We start from the raw sequence: 15231 nt of genomic DNA on the forward strand, positions 1-15231 counted from the left end.
AGTATCCATGATGAAAATGAGGCGGTCAGGGCCTGGGAATTGAAAGTTATTGAGGAGTCAACCGCAAGTGAAGTATTGTGATGTAGGTGGGAAGGGAGTGAACCAAGGGGAGTAGAATCAAGTCGAGCTATGCGGACATGAGTTCAGTGGGGCAAGAGCAGGCAGAGATAATGGGCATACCAGAAATTCATGTTTGTGGATCTTGGGTGGTAGGTAGAAACAAGCAGTGCGGGGTTAGGGAACCATGAGTTTGGTGGCGATGGATGGGATATCTCTACAGTTGATGAGATTAGTGATGGTGTCAGAGACCATTTTCTGATGATCCAGACTGAGTGGGGTCCTTTTCAAGGGGAAAGTAAGAGGTATCTGAGAGTTGTCGCCTGGCCTCAGCAAGGTAATGATCAGTTTGGCACACTACAACACAGCGGGTTTGATGGTAAGATTGCAGTTGGTGCAGAGAGGGTGGAGGGCAGTGCATTCAGAGGCGGTAAGCTTCGAGGAGAAGGGAGGAGTACTGAAGTTGAGCCGGTTGATGTCTCGTCAGCAATTAGAAATGAAAAGACCGAGAGCAGGCAGAGTACCAGGGTGGGTGTCCAAGAGGAGGAGGAGAGTTGGAGACAGAGGAAGGGGTCATTAGTTCAGGGTGGGGAATTCTTACCAAAGAAGTGGATTTGGAGACAGAGGCAACAGAAGAAAAGCTCGGAACTCACCAAGGTGTGGGAGAATGGAGACAAAGGCAAGACTGTAGCTTTGGACAAAACATTCCACCTCAGAGAGGGGAAGGTCGGAAGGACGTGAAATTTATAATTTTCCAGCAGCAGCACGAAGACATAAATCTATAAATTACAAAAATAAATGAATAGTGAGAGAAAAAAACAGATAGTGTTCATTGGTTCATGGACAGTCCAGAAATCTGATGGTGGAGGGGAAAAAATTGTTCCAAAATCGTTGAATATGTCCCTTTAGGCTCCCTGATGGTAAAGGAGAATACTTGCAACTCCAGATTTTGTGGGTCCTTTGTGATGGATGCCCCCTTCTAGAGGTACCACCTCTTAATGGTGTCATCAGTTGTGGGGAAAATTGTGCCCATGATGGAACTGGCGAAGTTTATAACCATTTGCACCTCTTGTGATCCTGTGCACTGGATACCGGCCTATGATGCAATCAGATTATTCTCCACCATTCATCTACAGGAGTTTGTAGGAGCCTTTGTTGACATATTGAATCTTCTCAAACTCCTCATGAAAAGGAGCCACTGACATGCCTTCTTTGTGACTGCATGAAGTATTAGGCCCAGGATCGATCTACTGAGGTACTGACACTTAGGAACTTGAAGATGCTCACCCTTTCCACCACTAACCTCTCAAAGAGGACTAGTGTGTGTTCTCCTGACTTCCCCTTCTTGAAGTCCATAATCATTTCCTTGGTCTTGCTGATATTGAGTATGAGGTGGTTGTTGAAACATCACTCAAACAGCCAGTCTATCTCAGTTAAGGACTGCCCTTATTGTTCTGGCTGAGTACTTATTTAGTGGACTGGGTTAGCATGAAGGTGCTAAGTATATTTGGAATAATTGTTCCATGCTGGACTCGTCTGCCAAAAATAAAAGCAAACTAAACATGCTTGCCTACTATTTGAGGCAGAGATTTCATCCCAACATTTCAGATTAGAATCAAACCTACAATTCACATACAATGCCCACCTACTAGTCTTCCACGTTTAAGCTTTATATTTTTGTTTCAAAATCAGCCAAAGTGCTGAACTACTAGCTTCACTATACTGTTGTTATTTTCTCTCTTCTTGCAACATATCATCTCCTAGCATTTCAGGTGCAAAATATAAACTGCTTGTTGGAAGAACTCAGTGGGTCATGCAACATTGGTAGAGGTAAAGAGATGGTCGATGTTTCAGTTGAAGACCACCCCTTTGCCTCCACAGATGCTACTAGATCTGCTGAGTTCTTCCAGCAATTTGCTTTTGTGATCAGAATCCAACATCTGCAGTCTCTTGCGTCTTCTAGGAAAATCCTAAATCATTTTAGAATGATCTAGGGCAACCAGGTTCAATATCCCACTTCCACTAAAAAAGTAACAAAAGAACAGCCATGAAAATCTACTATTCAGCAACAACAAAGTCCTAAGATTATCATAATTTTACTACATTTGAGATGCTTACAGTAAAAATGATTCCAAAGCTTTCCTGCACTGTCATATGCATTAGGATCAACTGAGAAGGAAATGGAGAGAAGTGGTGCAAGAAGAACCCACACTACATTAATTTCACTAATGTGATACAACAGTGACACCTCATGGAGGAGACGATTAGCCACATGTACAATCTAGTGAAGTACTAACCTGACTATAATGAAAGATGAAGTCTCTGAGGTAAGATTACTCATGTCAGTTAGAATGATGGAATATAAAATACTGAATTCCACTTCCAGCAAAAATCAATTTGGGTTATCTGCTACCACTGTATATTTAACTATAATACATGTTTTGCCACTGACTATTTAGCTAAAACATTTGTAGATTTGGCATGGGGATACAGCAAAACTTAACTACACTGGCAAGTAGTGGTTTACTGAGATGTACAAGCTCATCTGTTAAAAGAACATTTCAACACTAGAACATTACTTTGCTCTATTGGAAAAGTAAACCAAACTTATTTATCATTACTTATTCTTAATGGATAAATCTTAAATTAAAAAAAACAAGCACATGGTGAGGTTAGTTGTTTAAAGTAAACTCAGAATACTCCTGAAAGCAATAAAAAAAAAACTTTGTTTCCATCATTCAACAATTCATCATTCCAATGACAATAATAATCACAATATATGTAATAAATAAATGGATCCACTGCAAAAAAAAAAGCAAGAAACAGTAGCATCTTAATGTCGATGATACTGAGCACTTGTTTCATTGTTGGTTGTAACTTGCCTCATTTAATTAAATGAATATACCAAAACTAACACAACAGCATGCATTCATTAACAAAATGTGCATGGGACTATACAGAGGGTAGGATTATCTAAAGTATTATTAAAGGATTATCATGCAGTAGTCAATAAACTATGTAGTCTATCAAAATGCTATAACTTTCACTATATTTAGCCCTTGAAAATTGTAATTGGTTTATTAATGTCACAAGTACTTAGGATTGCAGAAAAGCTTGTCTTGCATACTGAACATAAAAATCAGATCATTACACGATGTATTGAGGTAGAACAATGCAGAATAATTAAGTAAGTGCAATTACGAAGAAAGCATGGAAGTGCCTCTAGTTCCTTAGGAGTTTGCAGACTTGACATGACATCTAAAACTTTGTCGAACTTCCATTGATTATGTTGTGGTTATCATTCTGTGGATTTATTGAGTAGGTCCACAAGGAAATGAATCTCAGAACTGTATATGGTGACATATATTTACTTTGATAATAAATTTACTATGAACTGAATAATGTGTAACAGTACAAAGAAACTACAGTGCAGGTAAACAATAAGCTTTAACAGCATAATGAAGTGGATTGTGACATCAAAAGTCCATCTTGTCAAACTTATAAAAGGAGGGTAAAAGCTATTCCTGAGCCCAGTACGTACATGCTCTCAAGCTTTTAGATCTTCTGGCCAATAGAAGAATGGAGAGAATGTCCAGGTTACATGGTGTCTTTGATTGTGCTGGCTGCTTTACTGAGGCAGCAAGAACTATTGATGTATCCATAGAGGGGTTAGTTTCCATGATGTGCTGAGCTGTGTCCACAACTCCGCAGCTTCTTGTAGTAATGTGCAGAATAGTTGCCATACCTAACTGTTATTCATCCAGATAGGATGTTTCTTAGAATTCAGAGATTCAAAATGATTCCAAAGGAACTAAAGGAGAGATGAGAATAAATCCTTCACATGGTAGGCTGTTATGAAATACACTACCTGACAGTGTAGAGAAACTGATGTGACTGAAACTTGGAAGATAATTGGAACGTACATGAAAAGCTGGTCATCATTCCACATCATAGGATATGCCAGCACTCTTAAAAAATTAGCTAAAACATTGTACAACTGTTATATTCTCCAAAGAAGCAAACAAACTATTTGCATCTTTCAGGATATCAAATGGTATTTGATAATGTTTACCAAAATGCCATGGGCTTTTTTCTTGTCATAATGGGTGCTACATAAGATATTAAGCGTAGATGCTTATTCTTTTCACAGGTTCATCTTCAATATCTTTGAAGACAAATAACTGGAAAACAAAATAATTCATTTCACAAGGGAAGTCCAAATTACTTTCAGATAGTGATAATAAAATTAGGAATGCACTACACTTGCCCAATTGAATTGATTATTTGTAAACTATGGAAAACATCAGCTGAGATTATCAAACATCATTCTGAAGACTTATTGCATCAGTACCTTTTAAACCTCAACAAACGAGGTTGAGAGGCATCAAAGGGAAGGGTGGGATCAAATTATGCACATTAAAAAGTAGAATAATTACAAAGAAAAGGGAATTCCATATGAAGAAATGCAATGAATAATAATATGGAGTTTCCTCCGAACCATCAACTTGGAGATGCAAGGGATTCTGCTTAACTGGATCACTGGTTAATCTGGACAGCCTTTTTTTTTGGGACAACTGTTAAACAACAAAAACTAATCCAGAAAATTGCTGGTATTCCCTTTGTTTATTTGGGACACTATGCCACTTAATTGGGACAGAAGACTGTTGCGGAGCAGTTTCTAACTAATGTCAGTCATGTACACGTGCATGGTTGTTAGATATTACGCAAACAACAGGAATTCTGCAGATGCTGGAAATTCAAGCAACACACATCAAAGTTGCTGGTGAACGCAGCAGGCCAAGCAGCATCTGTAGGAAGAGGTGCAGTCGACGTTTCAGGCCGAGACCCTTTGTCAGGACTAACTTCAGTTTATACTACTGTAGACATATTGATAGCTCTAATTTGTTGTGTATTTCATTTAAATTCATAATTTATTACTCAGTTAAATAGTAGTTCATCTTTTTAATTGCGCCAAAATGCACTGGTGCTGATGTGTCCTAATTAACCAGAATCCACTGTATTTAATCTTGCTTTTCTCCATGTAATATTACCTTAGTCTTCCATTCTGGGTCTAATTCCTTTACAGCTGTAACATATTCCTCCATAGCCTGTTGTGCAGTCATATCACCCATCTCCTTCCATGCTTCCCTGTCAGTAAATAAAAAGCTAATTAAATTGGAGAAACTTAAAAGAAAACTAAGTGTTTCGATTCAGTTTGTCTCATCAGATAAGCTTCTGGTCAGAAACTTCAGTTCCCATTCTGCATTTGCCTCCTCATATCTGATGGGACAGTTCTGATACCATCTCCCCTCCCATAATTCAACAGCAACACCCTGGACAAACAAGCCTCGTCAGTGAGTCTATTCTGTAGAGGTATTACCGATTACCAAATTCAGTCCGCAGAAGCAAAGTGGGCAGGTTTCTAATATTGCCTCTATTCAAGTTACTATAGGAAGCCCATGCTGATTCCACTTAAACAGTAATGCTCAAATCTGAGCAGTAAAAAAAAAGGTACCTTTTAACATATAAAAGAAAAACAATTTTAAAAACTCGAATTAATATATGGACAAAATGAAAGACAATTGCCAAGCATTGAGATGATTTTCCTCCAAGACAGCCACAACCTCGTTGTAGGGTTTGGAGGCTTATGTGCCTTAATGACCTGGTGAGCTATGTTGGCTGGAGTCAGGACTTCGTGCTTTGGCTCTTGTTAGCGTCACCCATGCTGAACAGGTCAAAGGGTAGAGGCCAGAATAAGAGGCATCCACTGATCCTCCAGATTTGGGGGGTCAGCTTGGTCAAAAAAAATTGTTACAGAAACAGCAACAAAGAATCCTTCTATACAGTCAGAGATGGAGGACCTTCATTGCTGCCCTAAACATCAGCGACATAATGAGCAGTAAGTAATAAATGGTTTTGTTTTCATTTCAGGGCTTCATCAAACCTCAGAATGAATTCTTTCCCACTATATTCAGTTTACTTTATCCCTCTATTCTCTGAAAAATATTTTCACTGTTTTTAAAACAGATCTATTCAAAAATGCTTCCGTTTTATGTACCTACCATTTCTGTCTGCCTTCAAAGTCAAAGAATCCAGGCTTTGGAATATTGCATTTTCCAAATTTGGCCTAGAAAACAGAACATAAGGATAACTGATCAAACCATTGTTAATTACAATAGCAATAGGTCCAATATAATAAACATTATGTTACAGAAAATATTCAGAATTGTTGATCCTCTGCTTTTAACAGTCTTTAATGTTTAGATCCTCCAAGTGAGAGACAAGAAATAGTTCATAACTAAAAGAGAATGCAGCAAGAGGAGCAGTCAATGTTCTATGTCAATAACCCTTTATCACATGGTGAAACATGATGAGGGAAAAAAGTCATTAACCTGGGATAGCAATTCTGTTTCTGTCTCCACACTGGCTGACTATTCCTAGCATTTACTGCTTTCGTTTCAGATTTCAGCATCTCAAGTACTCACTTCATCTGCAATGAAATTATTCAATCTCATTTCACTGGTCTGGTGTAAAGAAAAACTTACATTATATTCCTCCTTGGTATTTGCTAAAATGTGTAACCAAAATGGAAGTTTGTAAGACAAAATGGTATTGGTCTGGAATGTAGGGATGAGGAACTACAAGGGAACCAGTCCACAGGAATGTTTTATGAACTTAGTGTCTTAGCTCCTCTTCCCTTTTTGTTTTCTAAGATTAGTAGACAAGATTTTAATCCCATTATTAAACATACATTAAGAACTTGGTTTCAGTTTCGTAGATTTTTTTGAGTTAAATAATTTTATTCTTTCTTGTAATATCCATCTGAATTTTTTTTAAACCATCAATTTTGGATAAGGCCTTTTAAATTTGGAAAACCAAGGGAATAATAACCTTTTCAGATTTGTTTTTAGGGGACTGTTTAATGTCTTTTTCTCAGTTAGTGGATAAATATGATTTATCTAATGTACACTTTTTTAGATATTTACAAATTAGGAATTTTTTACGTGGATTGTTGCCAAATTACCCTTCTGCCTATCCACCTAATATGACAGACACTCTCTTTCAGTTTAAACCATTTCAAAAAGGGTTGATAGCTATAATCTATAAACGGTTATTGAACTCACGAATGATATCTAATGATAAAATTAAACGCGCTTGGGGACCGGAATTTCAAGAGTCATTTTCAGATTATCAATGGAGTAAAATTTTTCATTTGGTTAACAGCTCATCTATTTGTGCCCGTCATTCCTTGATACAGTTCAAGGTAGTCATCGGGCCCATATATCAAAGAATAAACTAGCGCGTTATTTTCTCCAATATCAATCCTATTTGTGACAGATGTAATACTGAGCTGGCCACTTTAACTCATATGTATTGGTCTTGTATAAAGCTAGATAACTTGTAGAGAGATGTTTTTAAAATACTATCAAAAGTCTTGGATCTGGATCTACAACCTAATTTGCTTTGGGCAATTTTTGCGATTATCCCATCGGAAGCAGGAAATATTCCTGTTTCCACTCAACTTATGATCGCCTTTTCAACCTTACTGGCCAGGAGAGCCATTTTATTGAAGTGGAAGGATTCTAATCCACCTACGGTCTTTTATTGGCTCTCCTCCATTATGTCCTGTTGAGAAAATAAGAAGTCGGACATTTGATACATCCTTTAAATTTGAGCAAATCTGGCGACCTTTTATCCAATATTTTCATTTAATTTGATTTATTATTCTTATCAATCTTTTTTTCTGAAGTTTTAGATTTGATCAGAAAGTCTTTCTTTCTTTTTTTTTGGTCATATCCTCAAAATGGACTGCCCAGGCCCTTGTTTTTTGTTTCTTTTTTTATATAGTGTAGTGGGTTTTTTTTCCTCTCCATTTAAAACTCAATGTTTTTTCTTTCCTCTTCATGAACTGATAAGAGGAGAATTGCTGTTTTCATTTTTTTATTATATATTTTATACTAGCTTAACAATATGTATGATTTTGACAATGTCTATCTTAATCTGTTTGTATTGTCACTGATATATATATCTGAGATAATTCTCCTCTTGATTGTATTTATGCTCCTTTTAAATTAATAAGAAGAAAGAAAAAAAAAGAACTTAGTGTGAGTTCCAGTCTGCAGCCTTGAGAATAGATGATAATGAAAAACATGTTGGTTTGAATAAAGGGGCCTTGAATGGTATAAAAAGGTGCAATTTCTTTGTTCCAGTGGGAGTCTTCACTTAGGATAGGTCACAACTAGTACTAAGAGCTAAAGACAAGGACATCAAGACTCCAAGAAAGCGCAAGAGAAAGCTGGTGTAACTTACATACCATAAATGTTGTCTTACAATTGATGAGTTAATTCAGCTATAGGGGCCTTCTTCAATTGCACAGTTGATTTTTCTCAGTAGTGATTTTCAACCAGATTAAGATGCTATGATTTACACGCAGATTTCTGTGCTGAATTACACAGCACATAGAACAGTAAACAGTACAGCACAGCACAGTGCAGGCCCATCAGCCCTCAACGTTGTGCAACCCTTTAATCTACACTACAATCAATCTAAACCTTTGCTCCCATATAGGCCTCAATTTTTCTTTCAGCCATGTGCCTATCTGAGAGTCTCTTAAATGTCCCTGCTATATCTGCTTCTACCACCAGCCCTGGCAGTGCATTCCTTGGACTTACTATCTGTGTAAAAAGCCTACCTCTGACATGCCTACTGTACTTTCCTCCAAACACCTTAAACTATTGCCACCCCGGGAAAGGTGCTGGGTGTCCAACTATCTATGCCTCTGTACACCTCTATCAAGTCACCTCCCATCCTCCTTCGCTCCAAGGAATAAAGCCCTAACTTGCTCAACCTTTCCTCATAAAACATGCTCTCTAATCTAGGCAGCATTCAGATAAATCTCCTCTGCGCTCTCTCAAAAGCTTCCACCACATCTTTGACCAGAGCTGAACACAAAATTCCAAGTGTGATCTAACCTGAGTTTCATAGAGCTGCAGCATTACCTCCTGACTCCTGAACTCCATCCCCTGATTAATGAAGACAAACGCACCATATGCTTTTTTAACCACACTATCAATCTGTGCAACCACTTTGAGCTAAGACTCACTGGTATATTATTCCCAGGGTTATCACTATTATCTTTCCTGAACAAAGGAATAACATTTGGCATCCTCCAATCTTCTGCTACTACTTCTGTGGCGAGCGAGGACACAAAAATTATCACTAATAGCTCCAGAGACTTATCTATCCTAATGTTTTTCAAAAGTTCCAACACATCTTCTTTCTTAACCTCAACAGGTTCCAGCACATTAGCCTGTTCTACCTTGACCTGACCTTCATCAAACTCCCTCTCACTGATGAATACTAAAGCAAAATATTCATTAAGGACCTCCCTTACCTACTTTGACTGCAGGCACAAGTTTTCTTGCTCTTCCCATATCACTCTAATCATCCTCCAGTTCTTTATGTATATGTAGAATGCCCTGGATGACTAGAAATTAAACAAGTAAACATTATTTAATTTCATCAATGTGGGATTATAGATTCCTTCCTCTGCTTTTCTTTGACACAGTGAGTGTTCAGATTAATTACAGGACTCATCAGTTAATGTTAAAGCCTTAAAAAGAAACAAAACTACAACCAGGTTCTCAGAATATATATATATATATAAAATTTATATCCCATTTTTATATATAAAAAATAAGCAGCACAAAAATAGACCAAGAAAAGAAAAAAAATATACTGAAGTACTGTTCCTAAGATGTGTGTGTATCTTCAGGCCCCTGTACCTCCTCCTTCAGATCAGCAATGAAAAGAGGGCATATCCTGCCTGACGGGGATCCTTAATGATGGATGCAGCCTTTTAGAGGCATCGCCTTTTGAAGGTGTCCTCAATGCTAGGGAGGCTAGTGCCCAGATGGAGCTGGCTGAGTTTGCAACTTTCTGCAGCTTTTACCAATCCTGCACAGTATTCCCCCCGCCCCAAAACACCAGTTGCTGAACCACCAGTTAGAATGCTCTCCACGGTACATCTGTAGAAATTTGTATGTTTTTGGTAACATACCAAGATTTCTCAAACTCCTAATAAAATGTAGCCACTGTTGTACCTTCTGTGTAATTGCATCAATATGTTGGGCCCAGGTTAGTTCTTCAGAGATGTTGACACCCAGGAATTTGAAACTGCTCACCCTTTCCAATGCTGATCCCTGAATGAGGACTGGTATGTGTTCCCTCGGCATCCTCTTCCTGAAGTCCATAGTCAATTCCTTGGTCTTACTGATGTGGACTGCAAGGTTGTAGTTGTGATACCACTCAACCAGCTGATCTACCTCCCTCCTGAACGCCTCCTCGTCACCATCCAAAATTCTGTCGACAATAATGGTGTCTTCGGCAAATTTATAGATGGTGTTTGAGCTGTGCCTACCCACACAATCGTGAGTGTAGAGGGAGTACAGCAGTGGGCTGAGCACACATCCTTGAGGTGCACAAGTTTTGGTTGTCAGTGAGGAGGAGATGTTATTTCTGATCCATACTGTGGTCTCCCACTGAGGCAGACAAGGATCCAGTAGCAGAGGGAGCTACACAGGCCTAGGTTTTGAAGCTTGTTGATAAGTACTGAGGGTATTTAACAAAACAACCCTACTACTGCCAATCAACCTCTCTTTAAAAACAATGGTTATTACCAGAGTACTAAAGTTGACCTCAGATCTAAGAGTTTGACAAGAAACAATGCATGATGGAATAACAAAAATGTCCAGTTGTATCTGAGTAGTGAAGACAGATTTATGCTGGGTTAGCGCTTTCCATTCTGCCTCTGTTCTGAAGAAATATTTCAATCACATCCCCCACCAACCCCCAATTCCCACTGCTGGCTAACATTACCTGACAAACTATCTCTATATTCTCATCCTCCAACTTTGCAGCCCTACCCTGAGCCATCAATAGTGACTCTCTCAGAATAATACAGCACTGATTGAGATTTTCCAATTCATTCTTAAGACTTGCTATGGTTTTATACTGACGTCTTACAATTGCTGCAAACAGCCAGAAAGCATCCCACTGGCTATCCTTTCTCCTGGGAAAACCCAACAATTTGTATGGAAACAATGTGATGTCCCATTTGAACTTTGGCAAAATGTAACTGGTCTGTCCAATCAGCCAGCATTCCATAACCCACCAGTAGGTTAGCAAGACTTCCAAAGCCTTCACTATTATCTGTCCGCCCTGGGACCCTGTATCTCTCATATGAGGGTCACTGTTTTCACATAACCTTTCAAAGAACTCCATTTCTGCTCAAAAAGCCAGACCCTGCTCGCTCAGAGCACCAAAATGTAATGTTGAATCAGGTTTGTGGGTCGGGCAAGTGCTAAGAAGTATATGAATCCTTTATTTACAAGCAGTAAAAATTCAACCAAACATTCATGTTCCCCAAATTACAGACACTACAAAGCTGAACATTCAACAAACATACTTATTTAAAAGCATGCGCACAGCATACTTTCCCAATGGTTATGTGCACTGCTTGCCTTAAACAAAGGAAGACAGAAAGAACCTTCCACACACGCTCCCTATACACCAAGATATTGGAAACTGGACCCAGGCAGTTAACCAATGGGAAAAGCCACTGCAGTTTCTAAACTAACCAATCACAACAGAAGTGACTTTTGACATAGAATAAGCCATGGACACATCTCTACTGTAGTGTCTGGATCTGCCCTGAGAGCTTCTCCAGGAATGTCATCTGGACCAGATTCTTTACCATTTTTTGCAGCTTTATTGCTTTCCTGTTTGCCTCTCTGATAGGCTTGTCACAGTTAATAGGCAGGTGGAGGGATGTCAGGTGGGTTTAGAGATTTGGGTCTGTTCAGCAGATCTTCAAAGTTTTCAGCCTACCTATTCAGCTGCTGCTCTGTTCCTGCCCTTCCCTTTCCATCCTTGTCCTTGATTGGCCCTCAAGATTACTGTACTTGCCGATTCTAGGTGTTGTCGTACAGCTTCCTCATGTTGTTACACCTCGTTGCTTGACCTGCTTTGTCTGCCAGGCCATCTATATAACTATGCTTGTCTGCTTTATTGCTTTTCTTCACTGTCCTCTGAGCCATTACATTCTCTTCCTGTGCTTGCGCCTTTCCCACTCTAGTCCTGCTGATATTCATGACTGCTTTCTGCTGCCTCCTCACCTCAATCTTGTGTATCATTTCAGCTGAGATCCATTCTTCCTGTTGTTCTTTTTGCCAGCTAGTACCTCTTGCCATGTTAAGACCAGCCTCCCCCTAACCTTCTGCCATTTGTTGTGTAGATCCTCTTCCTCAGGCAGTTGCTGTAGCATTTGGAACTTCTTGTCGAGGACCAATTTAAATATTTCTTGAGATTGCATGTTACGCACAAGGTCAATGTTGAATCTCTACCTTGTTGATGCTGATTCCATCCAATTCTTCTTTGTCTGAGCTTCACAAAGGTGTAGTCAGATGCGACAACTGCTCCTCTTCTCACTCTGACATCTTGAAGTGATCGCTTGAATTTCTTGAATATATAGATGTGGCCTGTTTGGTTCTCTGTTATGTGGTCAGGTGACACCCACGTGATCTTGTATATTCTTTTGTGGAGGAAGATGCTGCCTCTGATGACCAGGTTATTCAGTGTGCACATGTCAGCAAAGTGTCCTCCATTCTCAGTCCACATGTTCCTTAGTTTTTCTTGCTGTAATTAATTTCCTATTTATATCTAATATGCTATCATTATAATATTTTACTAGAGAATAACATATTCTGCTTTTAAAAAAGCTGCTTTCTTTGTAATTTTCATTTGGGATGCATGTTTATAAAGAAATTAATGTCATTTCAATACATTAGCCAACTGCCAGATTCAGCAAAAACCAGTACACAACTCATGAAGGAAGCTCCTCGAAGATGGTATTTTTAAAAAAAGCAACACCAAGTTTACCACCTTGTAACACAGTACAATACCAAAAGTCAGTAGAATGTGACAAAGAAAAGCAAAGAACTCAATAATTCTTTTTAAAAAAGCAGGTCTTCACAGAAATTGGACCAACATCACATTCCCTTTCCCACACTGCCAAATATCTCCCCTCTCTCCTAATGCTGCTGGATCCTTGCTATAGTATGATTCCTTCAGTGCTATGTATGTTCAAATGAGGACTGTCTATATTTAGTACAGGCAATCAATGTTCCCTCTAATTTTTAGTAGTCAGTGTGCACAAAAATCTTATGTTGTGCAATTTTTTTTCCTGTGACAAAAGTATGTGCACACTGAATGCACACGTCACAGTTTATATAGGTTTACAAAATATTTGACATAAAACTGCACAGAATAACAACAAAATAACATACATATTTAAGTCACTTAGTTACTTTTCCTCTCTCCTATCTTTGGTATTTCCCCATTCTTTGTAAACTCTATCTAGAGTAATAGAACTTCCATCTAATTGATAGCTTTCGATTCTTATTAACATATCCAAATGACATTCACCTCAACAGTTTCTCAGCTTGTTTTTGAGTTGATTCATTAGGCTAAAACCTCGCTCACAGTCTGCAATAGATGCAAGAAAGATTCCCCCAATGTCCATCAACTGTGCAAGGTCACAAAACTGTTCATTTTGAAGTACAAATGCCACCATTTGAGCAAAGTTTGAAATCAGTTTGGATTTAATTTTTTCTTGCACGGAAAACTTGAAATCATGAAACTGTCTAACTATTACAGTATTTTCAGTTAGAAAATTATGATATTTTAGACATAAGGCATTAACTTGTTCATCGCCAAATGTGAAGTCACAATCTGCAATTGCGCAGAAATCAAAAGCTGACCATTCTTGTACCTCATTTTCAGGAAACCTTTCTTCTAAATGAACACAAAGACTATTTATAAAAGTCAACAGCGAACTTGTTATCTACTGTGACGTTTTCTTCACGTTGTTGGCTTAGGACAATTTTAACTTTGTCACTCCTGAAACATTGTCTCCCAGATACTGCTTTCTTATCTTGTTAATTTTGCCTCGCGCAAAATGAAGTGGATCAATCGGTGTCAGGCCACTCTTTCGCAGAATCTTGCACAGTGCAGCCAGTTCATCAAAGGCAGCACTTAAAACCTGCAAAGCCACTTCATATGTGATGTTTATCAATTTCTTGTGACAGTATTTAGCCACAGGGTCATTTGACTGATCTTTTTCAATAAAAACTTAGTAAGTTATCTACAGGATTTGAAACAGATCTTTGTAAACTTTACGATATGAACACTATCTGCCAAAGAGGGCTGCCGCCGTGATGCAGCTGTACAAACTGGAACAGGAAAGGTGAGGTGACATAAATTAGTGACATGCATTGTGGTATTTGAAAAACTGACTAACTAGTTAACAGAAACATTTAGCTAAAAAATTATTTTCAATACATATAATTACTAATTACTACATTATTTTAGGTAACTAACCTTTTGTGCACACATTAATTTCCTCTGTGCGCTGGGTGAAAAACTTGTATGTGCATACATATACGCACAGCTTAGAGGGAACATAGCTGGCAATCCATCTTCCCATTAGGAGCCTCTCACCAGAGCCTAAACTTTGTACATTCTTTTTCAGCTGGGCAGTACTCAGGATTGGCATAAAGTTCTGTTTTCTGCAGCATTTGCTCAATAAACTTACAGGTTTAAACATGCATGGGAATGCCCCTGAAATAATGGCTCAGTTAAGAGTTTAAAATTCTATTTCTTACCACATGCATAACTGAAGCTTTAAAATACTATGTCAGGATTTGAATACATTAGTCCACAACGAACTTGAAAGGACTTGAATCAGAAACAGAGCAACAGCATGGTTAATAGGTAATTAATGGATTAAGCTGTTATTTCAAAACCTGGTTCATTTCAGCACTGTATTTCCATTATATGGAAAGACTACAAAAACTGAAATTGTTAACCCTAATGTTAGTCAGACATCACAGATTTCAGACATAAAAAAGTTTTTTTAAGAATGAGCAACAACTACTTCCAAAATTAGGTGGATGGCAGCAGAAAACACAGATTTAAAATACAGGGAGAAATGTTGTTCTGTTCTGGAAAGCATTAGCTGAAAGGGTTGTGTTTGGAATCTGATACAAAGGCAAAGTGCAAGATTTGAAAATAGAAAATTTACAAAGATATAGGAAAGGTAGGGAATCAGACCAA

At 38.3% G+C, this 15231-nt stretch overlaps 1 protein-coding gene across 2 annotated transcripts in view; it reads right to left on the reverse strand.

Annotated features, from left to right (window-relative positions):
* acbd6 (acyl-CoA binding domain containing 6) overlaps positions 1 to 15231 on the reverse strand; it is a 221059-nt gene that overhangs the window by 199000 nt on the left and 6828 nt on the right. For both annotated transcript variants that reach the window (XM_063064879.1, XM_063064878.1), the window contains exons 2-3: positions 6120 to 6184; positions 5109 to 5205 (exon numbers count right to left, since the gene is read on the reverse strand). In XM_063064879.1, the coding sequence (XP_062920949.1) occupies positions 5109 to 5205; positions 6120 to 6184 (162 nt within the window). The remainder of the gene's footprint in view (positions 1 to 5108; positions 5206 to 6119; positions 6185 to 15231) is intronic.

Source organism: Mobula hypostoma, chromosome 12 (genome assembly GCF_963921235.1).
Source record: "Mobula hypostoma chromosome 12, sMobHyp1.1, whole genome shotgun sequence".
Classification (NCBI taxonomy): domain Eukaryota; kingdom Metazoa; phylum Chordata; class Chondrichthyes; order Myliobatiformes; family Myliobatidae; genus Mobula; species Mobula hypostoma.